This window comes from Lingula anatina, chromosome 1 (genome assembly GCF_051362555.1).
Source record: "Lingula anatina isolate TDL-2025a chromosome 1, LinAna3.0, whole genome shotgun sequence".
Taxonomy (NCBI): Eukaryota; Metazoa; Brachiopoda; class Lingulata; order Lingulida; family Lingulidae; genus Lingula; species Lingula anatina.
Genome location: NC_141767.1, coordinates 39,284,702 through 39,306,655, shown reverse-complemented (window position 1 = coordinate 39,306,655; position 21,954 = coordinate 39,284,702). Strand labels below are relative to the sequence as shown.

At 38.4% G+C, this 21,954-nt stretch overlaps 1 protein-coding gene across 2 annotated transcripts; it reads right to left on the bottom strand.

Annotated features, from left to right (window-relative positions):
• Positions 1-851: 851 nt before the first annotated feature.
• LOC106181787 (uncharacterized) lies at positions 852-16,436 on the bottom strand. Of its 2 annotated transcripts, XM_013566267.2 has the most exons (15): positions 16,047-16,436; positions 11,600-11,687; positions 10,090-11,360; positions 9,761-9,860; positions 9,484-9,531; positions 9,088-9,267; positions 8,751-8,873; positions 7,966-8,370; positions 6,534-6,935; positions 5,960-6,358; positions 5,146-5,547; positions 4,557-4,964; positions 3,405-3,827; positions 2,613-3,023; positions 852-2,306 (listed from the first exon to the last, which is right to left on the bottom strand). In XM_013566267.2, exons 2-15 carry the CDS (start codon positions 11,658-11,660, stop codon positions 1,987-1,989), a joined length of 4,953 nt encoding a protein of 1,650 aa, XP_013421721.2. In that variant the 5' UTR covers positions 11,661-11,687; positions 16,047-16,436; the 3' UTR covers positions 852-1,986. The 2 variants fall into 2 exon arrangements, with proteins under 2 accessions (XP_013421721.2, XP_013421722.2); XM_013566268.3 differs by lacking the exons at positions 4,557-4,964; positions 5,146-5,547; positions 5,960-6,358; positions 6,534-6,935 and having other exon boundaries at positions 16,047-16,426.
• Between the last annotated feature and the right edge of the window lie 5,518 nt (positions 16,437-21,954).

Below are 21,954 nucleotides of genomic sequence, written 5' to 3'. Positions count from 1 at the left end.
CGTACAGCCATTATATCCGTCTTTGGAAATAGGGAAGTATTGTCGGCTACAAAGACGGTCATGATGTATTAACATTGATAGATAACAGCAGATAGAATCTTTTCAAGGATTCGGGAAATGGCAGTTTGACTTTTGCCCAACCATGGCGTAAACATTTTAACAAGCGATCAATGACGACCTTAATTACAACAGGCACAGTGTTGGCTTGTCACCGATTTTTGCTCGCCGATTTTATGACCACAAAGTGCTATTAGGCAGGGACAAGCTTAGACATGGATCAAGAAGATTAAAAGAAGGTAAGCCATTTTATATTCTAACCTGCCACCAGCCTCCATTAAGCACCAAATGATAAACCCAGATACATGTAGTTTCAGGGGCGTAGGTAGCAAAGTATAAGTGGGGAGGGGGGGGAGGTCAGTCTAGGGTTTATAATCATTCAGTAAAAAATAAGTGTCAGGACGGAAGGATTCTTCTCTGCTTACTGCTCTCATGACTGGCACGGTTGAAAAAAAGTGGGTTTAAACCCCCCTCATCTCCTACGACAAACGTCTTCAACGATTATATAGCTTGGGACTAAATCGAATTTTTTCAGTCCCCTCATTGTAGGTATAGACAGACACAGGTACAGACAGGTATAGGCATATTTTTTCAACTTATACAGTTTGAATATTCTTTTAACCTATCTTGACATTTAAATGATCTAAGATAGGACAGTTTAATGTTAGAATGTTCTGAGTATCCCGAGAGAAATTATCGAACATCAAAAGCTTTTTAAAAGATAATTGTGTCTTCACCGGCGACGTTTTTCAATAATCAAAAGCATTAAGTCGTACACAAACACAACACCAATATGAAGGCCCTAATATTCTTTATTAAAATGGGCACTATGCATTACAAAAATACGTATTAAAGAGTATTTACAGGAGTTCTCACCTGAAAACGACTTAACTGGAAAAACACTCAGTTTCCACTCTTTTCTTGTGACCGGATAACGGTGTAGACTTTTCTCGATTGCATAGTCTAAGCAGCACTTAGCTGCTCAAAAGTTTGTCTTACAATATTTATGTACAATATGTTCAAGTACAAACGTGTATCTACATATTTGGGAACTCGTCGCCTTTCGGTAGTGTAACGTCAAACAGTCGTTATTTATCTCTATAAAATGATATTTTGCAAAGTAAAATGTAAATGTGAAAGTATAGAAAACGTGAATGGTTATTAAATGTTATTTCACTTCTTAATAAAATCAAAATGCCTCCCGGAGTATTTGAGACCCTTGGAATTAACGCGCTTTGCAATATTAGACCATAACATGCTGTAAGTAACACTGTATGTAAAAGTATACTAAGCGCAAATATACCTTTGATGCAACTGTGTAATTAAAATAATCTGCCAACAAGAGGCGTTTTTATAAATAACAATAATTTTTCTGTTAAGACACGAAATAGAAAAAAATGCATTAGACCAACCTATTCTACCAAACATCTCATCTATAAATTCATTGCAGAAGGAATGTACATGTGTAACAAACGATTATGTAGGCACTTAACGGGATGTCTGTTACCCTAGAACATACCGTTCTAAGTGCCGGGCCAATGCAGAATAATAATTAATTTGAATTAGTGCAGATATGAAAGCCTGTGACATATGTCTTCAGTATCGGACCATTTGATACCCCCTTTGTAATTATGGTATTTCAGTGATAACTTCCACATTATAGAATACTTATAAAACGAATACCTATATCTCCATCGTCTTAATGACAAATTTGCAAGGGCAAGTTTTCTAAATCCATTATTAAGTTTACGAAATATTTACATTAAAGAGACTGTTCGCAGGATTTCTTTGTTGGCTAAAATATTTATATATTTTCAAATAACTTGTAATTGCCCACATTAAGTGATGTAAATGATATCGCTCGCTACAAACGAGCATTATTATCAAATACGATCGGCTCTTCAAAACAACAGGCACTTGATACCATGTCTAAAACTCCAGTCCAACGTCCGAGGGTTTAATTTCACTGGTCTCATAGACAGGATTGGACATGGTCTCCACTCTTTCCCTCTCTGTCATTCCATCAGCTGGCCACGACTTCATGTCCTCTTTATTGAAAGTGCTGTCAGAAGCGGCGGAGGAGACACGAAGGTCTTCGATAGAAGAATGCCAAGCGCCGGTGAACTGCTTCATGCTGTGTCTGCGACGAATGCGCTTCCTACCACACCAGCCGAGAAGGAAGCAGAGGATGGCGAAGCATACGAAGGCACAGGCGGCAGCGATAAGGGCAATCTCCCAGTTTTCTAGAGCTGTGGAAATATCAGTTTTGTTTTTAAGAAATTGACACAATAAATGGCCATTCAGTTTACCACGTTTAAGTGAGAAAATAAAATACACCATACTTTTTTAATCTATGGTTTTTCATTTGACAAAATGGACACGGGCCTTGAACTGCAGCATTAAGCTATGCATATTTATATATTTACCTTACAATAAAAGAAAAGTGCTTTATTCCTAACAAGGAAAAGAGTAAGTTTTGGCTACAGATCAAATATCATTTATTTTGAATGGGAAAATGCGTCAGTTATGTAAAGAGAATCAAATGCTGTACTCACTGTTTCTACAGCCTTTGCCATCTAGTGTTGATCGGTAGCCAGCAACGCAGACACACTCATTGTTATAGCAGGTACTATGAGGGATGACTTGAGAACAGTCGGCAGGTTTATCGCAGTTTTTGTCTCCCACTTGTCTCTGAGCACAGGCCAACAGGTTGTAGTCGCTAGGATAATATCCGTCCTTGCACTTGCACATATTTTTGGTGCCTTGCGCTTTGCATTCGGCTTCTCCGCTCACCGCGCTACAGTCGGCATTTACGGTGCAGTTGTCGTCGATGTGAATAATCCTACATTTGGATTTGCTTTCTTGTACATAGCCGCTAATGCAGGCGCATTTTCCGTTAGAACACGTTGAGGAGGCCACAGACGCTGAGCAATCCTCAGGAATGCTGCAAGCATCGTCCATTTGACCTGCAAGGATTGGAACGGCGACGAATAAGAAAAAGACCACGTCAAATTATCTTGGACATTTCTCTGATTTAACTACATGTGTTTGAAAGGAAACACTTACCTGCTTATGAAACATATCGCTTTGCTTTCCCACTAAGATTGTTAGTATCACTCAGTTACCACAACAAAGACACAACTGCATTGCGTTTATCACTCAACATGAAATCTAAATTAACGCTAAAGACAAAAATCACCAGCACAAAACTACAGTGAGAAAGAATCTATATTTGGTTTCTATCTCTCAACAATCTGAAAGGATAAGAAATGTTTCACAATATATTACAAAATACACATGTTAAAGAGCATTTTTTCTTGCAACAACAATGCGTATAATATGCCTACGTTTTCTGCATGCACTCTCTGTAGAGATATATTTGTATCCTTGCTTGCAGCTGCATGTTCCGTCACTGCACAAACTGTCCACCACGACTGCTTGACAGTCATTATTGGTTGAACACGGTGAGCCGACGGCACGCTTAGTACAGCTCGCTAGGTCTGGGGATGCCATATAACCTGCCTTGCACACACAACTGGAAGCCGAACATTCACTGAAAGGAATGGGGTCGGTACACATGGTGGTACTTCTCGGCGTTTCGCAGATGTCGTTGATTTTTGCACGCCTGCACTGTGTAGAGTTGAACTCCCTGTGACTATCGCTACAGAAGCATCGCTTAATCCCGTCAGTGTCCAATTTGCACTCAGAGCTACCTGCTGGCAAAATTGCTGAACACTCTCCTGTACTTTGACATGGGTCATTCAGTGGGCCTAAAATAGTGTCCGAGCATGACAAGAGTACTTAAGGCAATCCACTAAATTCCATTACTGATTAGATAAAGCTTCAAGCAGCTGAAGTAACGACAGAAACACACACCGGGGAAATAAATGAAAGAAAAGCATAAGCATAAGCAAAATAAGTTTTTGCGCTTTAGACATGCTTGACATGCTTGTATACATGCTGTTGGTTTCAGATGCCGAAGCTACTGTTTGTAGATAAGTGTCTTTCAGCCACCTTACCATGTGGACTTTAAAGCCACCCCTATTACATCCCGGCAGGCACATGCATACATATTGTGAAAAAGTGCAAATACATAATAAGTGCTTTTTTATGCAACCACCCCTGAGTACTGAAAAGCTAAACGCAAATAATATTGTTGGTAGCGACAAAACGGTTTACATGCATTAAAAATTCGACAAAACGGATCAAACATGCTGATCCTACAGGACAAGTCAAGTTACACTTAAACTGTGATAATACAGTTGCAGAAAAAAACAAGAGTAAGGCAAGCCTCTTCCCAGTCATCATGCAAAAAAAGCCCTTTATCACCAAAGTAGCATTCTTCACTGGGAATTAATATGAATTTTTATTCATTTACAACGTTATCTTATAGCCTGCTAAAACTTAGTTAAAGGAATTTTCATTAAACATATTTTCAGTATGCTAATTTCGTTTTTTGGACCTATGATGATTAAAATGTGGAAGGAAAAACGGCCTACGTGACTGGCAAAATTCTTCTCCGCTTGGAAGCGCCATGCGCTTATATCCGTCTGTACATATACAGCCACCATTAAAACAAAAACTGTTAAGCAGAACGGCGTTGCAATCCGTGTTTGTGGAGCATGGTCCATCTTTTATACATGCCCTGCCATCAACGCTCTTTGAGTACCCGGGCTCACAAACACAGACGAGATTCTCGCAGATGCTGTGCGAGACCGACATGTTGCATTGGGCAGTGTTGGACTGCGCGAGTTCACAAGGATCGCCCAGTACCCGAGTTCTGCAATTGCTTCGGTCCTCGGTTGGCAAGTACTGGGGATTACAAGCACATTTTCCCTCCACGCACTCACTGTGTTCCATGTAAGACGTACAGTCCGCAACACTCGTACAATTATCCCCTATCATGCCTGCAATGGTGTAAAACTTACTGAACTCATTTGAACGGGTCTTTCTTTCTTTTAAATGGATTTAATTAAAGACAGGTTGTTTAAATCTAAATTGCAATGTATCTGACCTATATGTACCAAGTGAAAAATGATGAAGTAAACAAAGTCGTTAAACGAACGCAAAAAATTAGTGAGGGCCTACGTTTTCTACATGTAGTCATGTCCGCAGAAGCCTTGTATCCCGACATACATGCACAAATCCCTTCTTTGCACATGCTTCCCTCCACTGCCTCACTACAGTCAACTGATCTGTTGCAAGTGGCGTCACCTATTTTTCGTTTTACGCAGCGGTTTAATGTCTCAGCATGGTAGCCTAGAGGACACGCGCAAACGCTCAGGTGACGATGACATTCACCATTGAGAATAGACGTTTCACAGTGCTGCTGGTTTGTGCACGGATCACCTATCTGCAGTTGTCTGCAGGCAGTTCTGTTTTCAGTTGCTGTGAAGCCTAAATTACATTGGCAGTTGTTTGAAGTGCCACAAACACTTTCACGTATAAGAGAACAGTCTAAAGCATTTTGACACTGATCCCCGATTTTGCCTGAAATTAATGGATGGGATGAGCAAAAATGTTTTCGACAATTTCACGTTTCGCATATGTCGTTGAGGTATTAGGGACAAAACATGATAGAAACAAGATCCAGTAAAATATCCAAATGCACAGGCGGATACAATGGGGTCCTGGGTGTGTCACCCTTTTCCAAGCCCAAAGGGCAGTTTTATCTCCCCACCCATATTAAAGGGAAGAAAATTCTCGCTTGATTAACCAGATTATTCAGCGGGACAAAAAATTGGGACCCACGCCCTTCTTGAAATCTTGGATCCGCCAGTGCAATATAATATAGGTCCCAGTGCAATAATTTTAATTTTAATTTTCCTAATAGGCTTTGAATTTAGAGGTTTGTAATAGATCAATAGAATATTTTGGATAAGAATGCGTAAAATATGCCTACGCATGGTGCATGCTGATCCATCGTTGGTGGAGACATATCCATCGGAGCACTTGCACACATTCTCCCTACACACGCTCCACCTTACGGCGGACAGGCAATCGGTATCGGCACTGCAGGAATGAACCCCAATGGTCCGTTTATTGCATGTTGAATTATCGTGACTTGCGGTGTAACCAAGGTCGCACTGACAAACAGAGTTTACACAGCTACTGTTTCTTATCGCTGTTTCACACTGATTTGTATCCGAGCAAGAATCTCCTATCAACCTGATTCGGCAACCAGTGAGGTCACTGAATGTTATGTGAGTACTGGGACACGAGCACCTGCCTCTCAAACACACACCGAAAGGGATTACAGTTGAACAGTCGAGATCCATTTGACATGTGTCCCCGATCATTCCTGAAAATCATTATTGCGTGGGTTTGTACTTAAAAGTAAATGTCTATTACATGAATAACATTTTGAATATAGAGTTCGCTAAGAAAACTTATTGACTTTCATACTAGTAATGTTACAGGACATGAAAACAATCCATCAATTTAAAATGTAGACTATGTGTAAAATATCTGCCTACGTTTTATGCACGAGTTTCCAGTAGGAGAGTAAAAGCCGTCGTTGCAATTGCAAACCCCCTCGTCACAACGGCTGTTAGGTATGGCCGCTGTGCAATCTTCTTGCACTATGCAGGAGGTGGCGGTCCCAATGGTACGTTTTCTACAGGTCGTCGAATCAGTGCTCGGATAATAGCCAAGCTCACACTTGCATCGTGACTGAAAACACACGCTGTTACTAACGGAGGCATTACATTGTTCGTTGCCGTTACTGCTGCTGCTGCAGGTGTCTCCAATGAGTCGAGGTCTACAGGTAGATCCGGACGCAAGAAAAACATCATCGCATTGACAGGTTCCAGACTGGCACTGGGATTGTGGGATTGTGGAGCAGTCCTCGTCTAACTGACACGTGTCACCAATCACGCCTGAAACAGTCTGTCTTCGTCATTTTACCACTCCCAAAACATTCAGCGTGGACAGCCAGTCTATGCCTCGTAGATTCATGCTTTTAGTGAGCATATACCGCGCGCACCGTTCTGTTAGTACCCATCCTCTTTGAACACACATGCAGGCTAAATGATGGTCAAAGCTAGCCCTGGAGAAAACTCATTCTTTTGGGAAAAAAACCTTTCCAGTCACACAAAAATCACCGGTACAGGAGAAAAGAAATCAAACGTGTGCATTTTTGGAAATGGCTGTGTTTCAGGTGTCTCCTCTCTCAAATCAAGCTGCATGCTCTATATGTCACCTAGCTTTTCCTTCCAAATGAAAACATGCAAAGCTTAGAAATTGGTCATCTGTGTGTCTTGCCTACTTTGAAGCTCTATTTATCTATATACGGTAAGTAGTAGGAAGACTTAAATATTTTTTTACACCATCAGGTACATCTACTGGTTGGACCTAATCTACAGGTACATTTATTGGTTGGACCTATTCTACTTAATAAAGACTACTTTTGGTTCATGCACCTTACATGATGTAACTGTTAGCGCTATAGAGTGCAAGATGTAAGTTTCTACAAGGAATCTACCATAAGCAAAGCAATTCAATAATAATTATTAAAAGAACACCATGCAACAAGGACAAAATCAAACATATAAATAAAAAAACTAAGTATGATAAGATATAATGAAAAAAAACAGTTTACCAGAAAAAAAACCCTGCAGTAAGCATAAATGTACATGTGAAAATCATTCGGTTACATGTACAACAAAGAAAACGGACAATATTACAAAACACGTCAGTACAAGGCCTACTATACTAATATTCTTTTCAATTAAATCAATGCATCAAGAAATCAATTTACTTTCTTTCACAATGAAATCGCTTTTTTAAACATTTTCACTTACAACAATAATAGGCAATATTCGGCAACATCGCAGCAGACGGTTTTCACGTTAATAAGAACAAAATAAGTAGGCCCAGCAAAACACTCTACTGGCAACCTTTACTTACGTGCCAAGCATGAAGTACTGTCCGTACTGGGGCGGTACCCTATGGCACATGTACAGCGCCTGGTAGACGTGGAACAAGTCGTTCCTGTTACCGCAGTGCTGCAATCGCCGTCTGTTGAACAACTATCTCCTACAACTCTCTTTCGACATTGTGACTGCCCACTGGTCGCTATGTATCCAAGGTTACACTGACAGGTATTTCCGGTTCCACAGGTCACGTGATCCATCACCACATCACATTGGTCTGTTGACGTACATGCGTCTCCGATCGTAAGTTGTACGCAAGCCGTGTTGTCTGGTCCTGGTTTGTAGCCAACGGAACACACACATCTCCCCTCTACGCATCTGCTGTTGCCCACAACAGTATTGCAGTCGGTGCTCAAAACGCATGTATCGCCTATTTTACCTGTAATGCCGAGACACTAGTGATTGAGTTTTCGCCTTATTGTGTCCTTATAGAGGAACTTACCCATTTGAATGCTAAATATAATAATAATGCCCTTGTATAAATTTTCGGACTGCTAGGTAAATAGAAGAGGAAAAAATATCTAACAGAGAAAAAATGTTTCAATTAACGTGCATGGTAGGCCTTTTACTTATTGAAAAAATCGTACATTTATTTATAAGCCACATTCTGGTATGGTAGTTGAGAGAATGATCGTTTGAAAGCAATGGAAAATTTTACTTGTTCTCTCATATCAAATCCCTAAACAGTTCGTTAGTTATGAGATAAATGGTGATAGTTCTCTACAACAAGATTTTGTACTTTCTTCCAATAAAACTCACGTTTCACACACAGCCCGAGGCCGGTGGTGTCTCTGTATCCAGGCTCACATTCACAAAATCTGTTGGCACTGCAGACAGTGTTGGGTTTGCTAGTGCAGCTTACTGCCGCCGCTGGATCACATTCTATAAAACCAAATAGTAAATTTAAATGCACAGGGGAGACTTTCTTTTTTTAGGACGCCTGAAGTGTGAGGGACGTTAACAACTAATTTATCATGCATATTTTATGCTATCTTTGTATGCACTTTGATGCAACATAGTTGAAAACTGTCAGTCCACATGTTACTCTCCTGAAGTAAAACAGAATACAGTTTTTCCACATCTAAAATATTCATACCTGGACACCGTTGTAAAGAACATGGCATCGTATCTGTGTCACCCTGAATGTCAGTTGGACACGCGAGGCCGCCATTGATTGGTTCTGGGTTGTTGCATAGTCTTCTTCTGCTTTTGGTCCCGTTCTCACACGTGACACTGCACGCCTCCCAGCTACCCCAGGATCCCCAGTTACCATTTGCTAGGATGGGAGAGCATATATTTTTATTACAACTCTCCATTATATCGTGTTTTAGATATTTAAAGATAGTTTGTAGCTAAACCCAGCGGATCTTTTATTGCAAGTGTAAGGCATGATAAATTATATATGCTTTCCATACTAAATAAGCCAGTACTAAAACTGAGTTTCTGACAATTGTTAAACTTCCACAACAAAGAGATGAAAAACGTGGCGTACCTCTCGATGGAAGAGACAGATCTTCATCTACTTTTCCATCCCCATCATCTGCAATTGATTTGCAAAATTAGTATTGAGATGAACAGATTTGATGTTACTTATTCGTATTCGTAAAAATATCTAACACAAACCTTGTAAAATACCTAACACAAATCTTGTTTAAATGAAGAATAACCCGTTTTTTTTTTAGATAAGATTGAGTTTCATGTGGAAAAATCAACCTGAAATAGACTCTTAACATACTGAAAAAATTTCCGCAACAAGACGGGAAACTCACCATCAATATTATTTTTGATTTCCTCATCTACTCTTCCGTCACAGTCTTCATCGACTTGGTTTCCAGCTACAATATTCTGTCCTACAAATGGACTGCACCCCTGAAGGTGTAAAACGTTCTTATCAGTGTATAAGGATATAAAACTTAAAATGGCAGGAAGATTTTTTTCTTTTTATCTATTCATTCAACTATTTATACTAGAGGTTGAATAAACGACAGCACTGGATTTACAGTAGAGGGATACATGTATTACCCTATTCTGAAAACAGGATGTAACTATTTAGAAAAAAGATTTTTCAATCCAAAATAAATAACCAAATTCAACTCACCAGTGTGTTTTTGGCCACGTTCATCCCTGCAGGATAAGTAACGTAGTAGTTACCATTTGAACTGGCATGGAAACCACTTATGAGACCGTAAAAGTTTGTCAGGGGATCAGTGCTGTAGACCTCATGAGCTCCAGGTGAGACTGGCATCGTACCCAAATAATAATCAGTTGACGCTACTTTAGTAAAAGACACATTCATGGGTTGGCCATCCATCCTCAGTGTACCGGCATTTGTTGTAACATTCGCAACATAGATTGTCATGTGACTGGACATCTCTGCAGCTGTTTGTCCCAATGTGGTGAAGGTATACCTAGATCTGTACTGGTAGACGGGTGGAACTAACACCATGGAGGCATCTATCATATTTGTGGAGGAATCCATGGATTGTGTAAACAAGGCGACTTGAATTGGAGAGTCGGACCAAACACGTCTGAGAACATCACTCTGGTAGTTTCTGACAAAGGTGTAGAATTCGGTCACAAATGTACCACTAGCGCCTTCACCGGAAATGTATACTCTACCTATATTTGGATGTCTGTCTTGGGATACAATCTTCACTTTATACTTCTGTGAATTAGGTGGAGCAGAAATTAGGAACTCTTTTCCCCAAGCATCATAGGGAGTCAACTGTTGAACCAGATGGTCGGACGTCATAGTGCCTTCAATCTGTACCTTTTTACTTCCAGAGAACACAGCAATAGCGCTGTTAGCCACTATCTGAGTGGCGGTGAGATCATCACTCTGGAGGTGAAGGGTCTGGTACCTTGACATGGTCACTGTGAACTCGGCATAATTAGTATGTGTTACACCATTGTAGGTAATGGCATTATTGGCTCTGCCCGGCAGCTTAACTGTTACTTCTGTACGGTCTTGAGTGGAAACCACGAGAATCTGTCCTTGATTTGACCATGTAATGGCGGAATATTTTGAACCAAGGCCAGTCACGGGTATCGCAGTGAACGCATCTCCAGACCCCTGTTCCTGATTCAGGCCATACAGTGAAATGGGTTGGGTTGACATGACGTGAATACCCTTGCTTTCCACCTGACTGCCTGTGGCTTTGAAGTTCGCTGGTATGGAGACTCTCACACTCTGTCCCCTTGCTACCTGTGCTGTTTTACGAAAATTGGTATCTTGTTTCGGAGCTGTGACAGTGACTTCTGCCGGTGTGTTAGACCCAGTCGTCATGTACAGGTACATATCACGACCATCACCATAATCATTGTCCATAAATCCTACATAAAATTCGGTCCCCTCGTTGCTAAAGGATGCTAAAATATAATATTAAAATACACAGAGTGAATACTGATATATGTTTAACCCCTTTAAAGCAATGGGGCTGTGGAAACATAAACACATAGTATTAAGGTTTCAGAATGACATTACAGTAAGCATGAGATAAACCAAAACACTTATTTTACTTAACATTATAAAATGCAAAGAAATAATTTAATGAAAAATAAAATAATAGAATCATAATGAAGACATTGGTACTTGTGATAAAGCATACCTGATGCTAGGTTTCCTAGACATATTAAAACAACCAAAATCCCAAAATGAAGGTTCGTCATAATGATTGGTTAAGGAGAAATCGCAATCTGAAACAGAAATGCAACCCGTCTCATAAAAGCAATCTAATCTGTTTGGCTTCAAAGTGTTGGTACGTATAGAAAGGACGACGCTTTCAAGGTGCGGTATACTCTTGTATATCCTTCTCGCTATAGACTAAATATCTAAAATTCAAAGAAGTCATGTAAAGCATTAATGAAAAGTATAATGTTAATCGCCCATTAAGAAATTAATTTAAAAAAAAGAGGAAACAAAGGAAAGGTATTACTAGATACACATTGTAATCTCTCACGTCCACACTAGCCTACTTATCCTAACAGTAGAGCATATTGAATAGGGAATTGTCTAAAATGGATAGCCCTATGCGCCACGAACTTCACTCAGAAAGACTAATCCATATAACAATATAGAGGACACGTCAAGCTAAGTGCGTTTGTATACCGTTATAATGACAAGGTAAACACATTTAGTTTACCCATGCAAATCGTATGGCTTTATTTTTTTTAACAGTATTTTCATATGGATGTAAATACACGAGGAACTTACAGTAGCAAAATGGCAGCGCTGTTAAGGTTAAGCAACTTTATAGGAACATAAAGGAACGGTGCAAGTCTTTTGATTTTTGAAACATATGCCGAACAAAAACAGAATGTTTCATAGTATTACCATAAAGTTACAACTTTTTTTCGGTTTCGTAAACGTTTAACACTGTATTTGGTGGGTAGCTGCTCCCCTCAGGATGACAGTACATAATGTGCAAAATGATATGTTCTCAAGGCAAAAATCCTGTACCCTTCGCTCTCAGATCTATTTGTTGTCACATTTTTCTGTGATATTTTCTTTTTAATATATATGAAGTCATGGATTACTGTTTAAGTTACTGTCGTAAAGGGGAGCTATTCCATAAAGATGAATTACAATTGACTGGACTGTATTTTTGATTATGAACTATTATTTTCAGATAGTTGAAAAATTCTTAGGATAGTTGGGTATTATTAAGTCGTCTGATTTACTACACAGTAACATGAAAAACAAAATCACAAAGTTATTCCTCTATCAAAAGTAATGAGAGCAGACTTTTTTTTGCTTTAATAATTGACTTGTCAACCGTACGTATGTTGGTGCACAGTTGGTCCCTATTCATCTCAGTATGAGGCATTAATTAAGTACAAGAGACTATCCTTAGAGTTTTGAGAATCACAGTTCTAGATGCAGTGTCACGCATTAGTGCTAAAAGTAAGGGATAAGCCCTGTGCGGAGGTAAATACCGGCTTCTGACAAGTTCCCACTGTGAATACATTGTTAGACATAAAGAATATAATTGTCTCGGAAATACAAAATGGACCATGGTGCGACCTGTTGAAGTACAGTGTAGCGGATTTAAAGGCTTTGTCTGACCAGTAAATAGTGCTGCAGTTCGCAACCATGGTTGTCTATCACGTCAAAAGCTCCCGACTGGAGATTTAGTCCGTTTTTTTTTCTGGACTGAGTGAATTTAGTTTTTCATTCACGCTCATTTTCTCTCTTGCGTTCCATTCTTAAGGTGGTTCCATTCCTTCAAATTTATACACAAACATCAACGTTGGAGATATGTTTTTATCAGTTTTGTTCTGAATCAGCTCAGGTAAAGTGACGTCTGTATTATTTATACATTAGGGCGACAATAGAATCAACATAAAGACTAACACTTTGGCGGATAAAAAAAGAATGGCGTAAGGTGACGGGTGATATAATTTTGTATTCCATCAACGCCTGGTATATAATATGAAAAACTACACAGTGAGCTTTTAAGTGGTTGCATTGTTATATCTATATACAGGTACGATGTGCAATGGATATCTTTGTGAAATATGGTCCTTTGGGTAGAATGCATTATTAAACAGCTGAGAGGCATTTTGAGGAGGACTTTTCAAGAGAAACGGTACCTTGAATCTTGTAAAGTACATCACTTTAGAAACTTGAACGAATAGGAATTACAGTAAGAGTCGCTCAAATTTACAAATGATCAAACTTCAAGACTCGTGTGGTACTTTTCCCGATTCCATGCATCTTGAATTGTCACTCGTCGTGTGTGTGAAAAGAAATACTAAAGCCACAGTATTCGGACAAAACCAGAACTGTGAAATAACAAGAGAGCCATGACTGGAATAGATACAAAAGGTGGCGAGGATATATACAATAGATGGTCACAATGCCATATAGACTAAAGGGGGTTCAACACCTGACCGCGCTTATATTTCACTGATGCCTAAGTATTCTCAGAAAGGATGTAACAGCTACTGCTTGCATAACATTGTCCCGTACGACCCCATGTAGATCCACCTTTTAACGTCAAGTTATATGGTCATTTCACAGGTCCACACAGCTTCTGTCATAGGTTAGTTGGTGCGAAATTACCCCTCACTCCTAACCCCTTTTGCGTCCCAGGGCGCGCCGATGCAACCACGCCTGTATTGGCGAAGTGGAATGTAGGTATTACATAAACCACGCTCTGTACCTCACGCTCTTTAGCTTCACGCTGCGCTGAGCATTTTCAAACCTCATGGTCCTGAATCAATACATCGTAATAATAAGGGCAAATAAAAATAGTTTGCCTATGCAAGGTATTTTTGATATTGTTTTCTGAAATAGGCCCGTGTTTTTAATTGCAAAACCTTAGGCTATACCTTTCCATGGATGGTTGTGGATTTGCATTGTTTATCTTATTTACTGTTGCAGACTGACGTAAAAATGCAATTTTCATGTGACAATTTAATTATTCAAATGTCTTTTTAAGCACAATGTTATGGTCCTCGTTCAATCTAACTTGTAAGAAAAAAATGCAAGAGGTGTTCTGTAAGAGAGACTGCTTATTTATCATATACACCCTTGGAGCCACACGTAATTGTTTTGACCATCTTTCTAGAATTATTTTAAAAAATACAGATAAGTTAACAGTCATTAACTGACTTGGTCTCCCTCATTTTTCATTGAGGAAACATTATAACTATTTGCTATTATTATAAACCAACCCGTAATAAATACTGGTTCGATTCATTGTTATAGTAATGGTTTAAAATATTATATAAAAAGCGTTTCTTGGTGAAGCCACCCTGTAAATCAACTACACTAACCATGAAAAGTCTGTGTGTTCATATTCTTGTGTATTCAGATTACAATGCTTTTAGCTCCGCCAGTATAATTTTGGGATTAAGGTTATAATAAGGGAAAGGGTCCATTTAAAGTTCTAATGGATCTCATTACCAACCAATACATTTGCGTTAGTGTGAACACTAACTCGGTTTACAAGCTTAAACTACATGAAGGATGAACATATCTTACAGTCACAACGTGCAAATATATACAACCATTTTTATATAGATTTAATGCCACTTTGCTTGATATTCTGCGTATTTTGGTCCGCTTTAACAGAGCTAATCCATATGGATGTTAAGTCGCCTTTCAGCCATGGCTGTAAATGAAAGGTGCAACTGCGCATGTCAGAAACCACGGATGGTGGGTAATTCTGACATATTTTCTTAATGTGCTAAATTGACGGCACGTACCAGGGGTTGTCTACCGCTCAAGGGTGAAAACTAGCTAAATATTTAGTCATTTTCACCCGACTTAATAAGAACTGAATTTAATTTGTAGGGGGATATGAGTGTACATTAGTCATGGCTCTGTACACACCTGAGGGTGGGATGGTCGTCTGACCACGCCCAGTCTTAGTCTTAGTGATTAACGTCTTACTCCCTTCCCTGTTTTCCCTGACCTACACGTTGACCATGAGTTGGTTGTTTAGTTGTTATCCATATTAAGAAACCCTTCGAACTCAAACTTGTCACAAGCATACTCTTGAAAGTGATTATGGCGTCGACATATGGCATTTCCCCCCACCAGCTAAGACTGACAAGTGAGTCCACGAGGCTAGCAATTACCTGAGCCATAATATCATGCTGTACTTTAAGTATCAGACAGACAGTGTAATAGATGGATGCACCGACGTTTTCTTTTTCTATGTACAAAACGATCGAAACCGTGATTAAGTAACTATTTGGATGACGGGGCATGTAAGGTGAAAGGAGTTCCGTATACATGTAAACTTTTTAGCCTGCAAGCGGCCTGCCCTATGATATACGAATGGAATTGATATAAAAAAAGTCTTACCTGTCCGCACTCTTGTACTCCTATCATCTTAACTAGATAGATCTTTAAAAACTAGTTTTGTCAACTCTGCAGAATTTGCTGTTTCATAACTGGTTCCCGCGAAATAAGGCCAAAGGGTGGGTCCCACATTAACTTATTCCTTTAAGTCTTAGTTAAATAACAACACTAGGTAAATCATTTACATCATTCAATTAATGAAACTGCGAAACAGGTTTATAAGTTGAAATTAAACAACTTACCTCCCCCGAGAAGCGTCTTTTCGCCTAGTTTTTCCGACCTGTGTAACTGGGTGTGCGACCTGGTTAGATTATCTTTCTACTAGGGTGTATTCAATGTGGAGTTTCGATTGTTAAACAATATCCCAGTAGCACTTGCGCGGCCTTTTGTTAAAAGAGCTTGGGTGACAAATACGCAGCACCGAGCTCGGAATAGTCGTATTGATCCTTTTCTATTCAAGTAGTAGCCAGGCCGCTTTAGAATGGCGTTCGCTATTTAAGCGTGTGTATTGGGGTGTGGTGGGAAACTTGCTTCACGCAGTAACCAACCTGCTCCCGTCCTTTTTAGACACTAAAAGTCTACAGGTGATTATACCTGTTTAGATCTAGGTGCTTCCTTTAAGTATTTTCGCTCGCGGGGGATGGTTACGCCGTGCATTGAGTACAAAAGAAAAACATTTTTCAGGAATTCTTTTGTTTACCTAAAAATAAAAAGGTAACATAGGCGTGCCCTCGGTCTAGGCAAGGAAATCTACCAATGAGAAATAAGCGTTGACATGATGACTGGTGCAGTCATCCTAACATCAGGTGACGCATTTTTATGAACATGTTATGAAAGCTATGAGGATTGTGAAACATGACTACAATGCTTCAAGTTATTAATCCGACTGACGGGATTATTCTGCGTACCGGTCAGGAATTAGGACCACCTATTTATGTCTTATACATATTAGATTCATCTAATTGCTGATTATTCATTTTATTATTCTGACTTGCGTAAATGTATAAGGGGTGTTACTATGTTCTGCTCAATTGCTTTGAAATATTTCAATATCTTTTTAATTTCTGATACTAATTAAAATGTGAGCATTAAGGAAAATAATTTACTACTTAATATTTATATACGTAAATGCATATGTCCCCATCATTTCGTCTGGTGTTGGGGAGAGTGAAGTCCTATATTCTTTCTTTTTAAAATAATTAACAAAATGCCCAATTTACCATCTACTTGGTCAACAAAATAATTCTTTCCTCAACTGGCACTTTTTTATCATTTCATAAACATGCAATTTGTCATGAGAATAGCAAGCTTGGTTTTAGAGTAGGTACTGAGGCGTTATTTTCGTCTCTCTACAGTCATTTTCAATAATGTAAAAATGAGAATTCAATACAGTTGATCACAGAGAACGAGTGAGGGACATTTATCGCATCTCCATATCAGGGCATCAATTTAATTTCCTGCGAGAACGGAAGAAATCTGCATTGGAAAGATCCCGTTTGATTTCTCATGGATTGATGTCGACTAAAAGAATTGAGGCTAAACGAATACCTTTACCAGTCAAAATATAGAATGTTAGATAATGATATAAATTGTGTAGATATTTTGTTCGTATAAGGTTTGATAAAATATTTTCATGTTTTATTTTTCTATTTGTTTATTTTTAGTTATTCGCTTTGTATTTTGCCGGTGTCATTGATGAGTACAAATACAATGGCATTTATCCACCTTAACGCTTACGATTCACCACCACGCCTTCAAGTTCTAAACTCAAATACCCCCTTGCACATCATTTACAACACGGCATTTCTACATTTGACTTAGGCCAAATAAAAGGTTACATGTATTCATTACATTGTTGCTTTACGTAAAACTGGTTTTGGAGCAGTTGTTCCACGCCTTTTAAAAAGAAGTAACATGCCGCTGACATATGAAAATGGGCTGCCTGAAAATGATATTTTAGACGATTGCAGGATTATTTGAAGGGGGGGGGGGGCGAAACGACAGGCCTCGGATGCGAAGCCGACCAACGCCCCCTTGGGGCTTGCTCAGGGGCCCCGAAAATTTTTGGTGTTTTGGAGAGCAAACAGTGTCCTTTGATATGGTTTATAACTATCAATATCAAAATTCTAATTTCAAGAAGGAAATATTGGTGTAATATATATTTCAGAAACCGAAGGGGGGGGGTCAGGACCCCCCTGGCTCCCCCTCTAAATCTGCCACTGGATTGATATCCACCGACGGAACGCGAATTACCTTTGGGTGTTGTATTTCTCCCATTAGTCACTCAGAAATCGATTTATTTACGAGTTTTGCATTTTCCTTTCAATGAGGTTTTGTGTGGCTTGTGGTATGCGCTATCAATCCACTTGTGTGGATATGTACATGTACAGTTGTATAACCCTATGTACAGCTTTTAAAACGAATTAAAACATCAACTCCTCAGTTATCCTTTTAGATGTAATGTGGGGTTTTTTTTCCATATTGGAATGAAATTTTAGTATTCAAATGTCTTTAAACATACTGACCAAGCCTTGCTTTGCCTCACTGATTGCATTGTGTCCTGTTTTATCGGAATGTCACAAGACGACTGTTTAAAGCCATGTTTGGATTTATAGTGTAGCTGTGTGATACCATACATACATACAAGGATAATACATGTATATAACGTGGCTATCGTCTATGTGGCATAATTGTTGGAAGTTCATTCTGCCTCAAGAAAAGGGGAAAGCCGATTGTGTTTTATTTTTATTAGATATGGTTTCATTAGGGTAAATTGCAATGGCAATACAACTTTTTGATTTATTGTTTATTGATTTTATTTCTTTTCATATGACTTAGAAAGAGATAGGTATGGAACTAAGCAAAGGAAATATAATTCAGCAATAGTTAAGGTTGTTTCATTTTGCCCATCGTGAAATAATTTCTTTTCTATACAAATTACAATATATAGCAATGCTTGTTAATAACATTACAATTCTGACTTTTGATATTAATTTTGCTCTTTTTATCAAGTTAAAATTTCACATTAAAAGATAGGAAACAGAAAGGTGAAGACAATTATTAATACCAGAGAAGGGGGCGTTTTAATGAAATTAAGTCCAAAACCAAATTTATTTTGGAAAATACCCCTTCACTCTTATTCAAGGGTATAGAAAAGTCTACTAAGGACCTTAACTTCAAGTTATTGTGATTTTTATGTTTTCATGTTAATTTTGATGTTGTTAGTTTTGTGTCTGTCAACAAAGGCCTATTTATATGCACATGCACGACTCTGACTCATCTTGTCACACTGAGGCGTATGTCAATCAAAGGACGTTTTAATTTAAGGTTCTTTTTTTAAATATTGTTCTGTTAAAATGATAACTTTTAAAATGATACAGTTCTGACTTAGCAGTTTCAGCCCAAGAGAAAATATTTTCACAATAATTTATGGTGTCATTCACCGGTGCAGTTCACCTTCTGGGGCTAGGCATAGGAATACAATGGTGAGGATTTTTTTAAAAAGAGGTAAAAAATTCGAAAAATGTTATGATTCACGCATGTCACATGTGAATGCTGCTGTTTTGGGGATATGATTTCTAAGATGGGCTCTGACACATATAGAATGGACATTAATTGAAATATGATTGCAGCTTTAGTTCATTTCCCTTAAGGCATAAATAAGTATCCAGTGAACGTTTGCTCTGATTTTAGAAATCAAATGATGCGATGCGCACCTGCAGGAATTTCTGAAAAGTTTTTGCTCCATATTTTTTTGCCTTTAAACTTAGTTAGTGACAAGACATTGGTTAGTTTGATCGAGGGGTGACCTCATCTAACACATTTACTGAGGGGTCACTTCAGGTCATCTTAATAACTGGTCAGTCGTGTGCACGAAGACGTATGTATAATACTTTGTAGAGCTAGGTTTTTATCAACGAACTGATGGCCGAGGGCGTGCATGAGAGCTGGCAAATTAGCTTAGACGATAGAATTTGTTTTTAGTATATTCCAATTAGAAAATATCAGGAGAAATATGTGGACTGTTTGTCAGTGGGTATATTTATTTACTGTTTACTTTCACCATCTCAAATCTAGAGGCGGTCTTTTCAGTGACATCTCCCAAAAGTTCACAGAAATATCACCTTTCGAAGTTTTGAAAAGCACGCTATCTTTTACATCTAATCGTTAAGTACCCAGCTGGATTTCAAACAGAAGAACCGGTATTCTCACCCAGATGTATGAGTCAGAAGTTTAACGTTGCGCGACGTACGTGTAGGTGTTGTCAGGAACACGATGTAATATTAGCAAAAATGGGAGGCACTGCACGGGGGCTCCGCACGAGCATGTTTATTATAGCAAGTACTCTTACATAGCGTAAACCCAAGTCCGCTGTGTAGTTTTGCACCAGACTAAATATAATTATAGAAAAAGCAACCTAGTGTGCCTAAACATTTAAACTGTCGGCTCGAATCTTATCATTTAAAAATGTTTTAAGGCGTTGCAAATTTTAGCTCTAGCGGGTTGTATAAAATGAGATATCCTGCTCGTCCAGACCCTTTGAAATCATAGTAAACTTTCGATAAACGATGCAAAATAAAAGATCCTGAGTTACATGTATGTACAATTTAAACATGGAGATAAGACCCATCATACATATGATGGCCCCAAGTATCTGAATTACAGACATAAAACTCAACCTAATTAATTAAAATGCAACCAAATATTTTAAAGTTTTTCCTATGCGTGTGGTATGTTATGAACATTGCTGATATCGGACTTCTTTAATGAAAAGATTCTTTTATAAAACCATGACGCCCTTCAAATCTGCCATGTATGGCGCAGCAACGAACCATCACTTTCAGATTGCACTAGAGGTGACAACATATCACAATGCGTTAACATTATCGTTGTTTTTTTATTTCCTTTATACATCGATCGCATTTTGCCTTCGTTAAACGGGTTTCAAATATTCTAAAGTTCCTTTTCTCATTATTTTGTTGTTACAGGTGATGAATATGGATTATGTTTATTTTGATGGTTCTGGGCCTGTGCTGGGCATCATTACAATTGAAATGGGCTGAGGTTTAATATTGGAATTAAAGTGTAAAAATTGTTTAACCGTCTCATATTCCAGTGCTCAGACGGTCCTCTTTCAGGAAGGTGACATGGACTTAGCCACTACTTAATTTCACACCGCAAGTTGGCACACTTTTTTGTTGTTGTTTAAAGATATCGCAAAATGACTTAAGATAAATATTTGATATTGCAGCTGCTGTATTAGTCGATCTGTGAGCACAAAAATTGAATGTTGGAAGCTGTTGGCACGAACATAGCATGAAATTAAGGTTAAATGTTTTCTATATAAGTGTTTAGTCTAGAAAACGTGCCATTTGTGTTTTCTGCAAGTCTATTTTTGAATAAGTATCTCAGTTATTGTGAAATATTTAAACTTCAAACGATAACTGCCAAAACTATTCATCGGTCTGGTTTTTTAGAGGCGACACATGTTTAATATTTTCTTATTGCACGTGTTACTTGTGTAAAAGCACGAACACATGTCTTAAACTGAGAATATAAGAAGAATCTTTATTTCTTTTATTGAAATACACTGTAACAATAAAGCTAGAGTCACCTACTTTATAGACTGAGCGCAAGCTTCATCTATCTATCTAAGCTGAAAGTACAATCCAAAAAATGCCTTCGGCAACTACTTCCTACATTACAAGAGAGAGACCTGCTCTCTCATAAATAAATGCTAAGCAACATTTATTGATCAATAAATTAAGTACAAACATGTCGCATACATCAATACTAGTTATGCATTAGGAAAACACATTATTTTCTGCGAAACATTTTTGTGATATTAATGCATTCATTAAAATAAATAATATTTAGGTAAATTTGATCTTTGTCTCCCGTTAAGTCTTGTGCTGTTCCGGTTTGAAAGGGAACCTTGAGATCGAAGTGTGATTTGATGGAACAAATCACAGAGATACATAATTTACAGGCTTTTTATGTCCTTGCCTAGTTTTTATTAGTTTAAATGACACATTATTCGTAGGTTCTCTACTTTTCACAAATGCTTTGGCTCGTATCCACTGAAAGAAAAATATGAAAACCATTCTACGGCAGCTTAAAGGAGTCGCCTCATCAATAGACTACTATAAA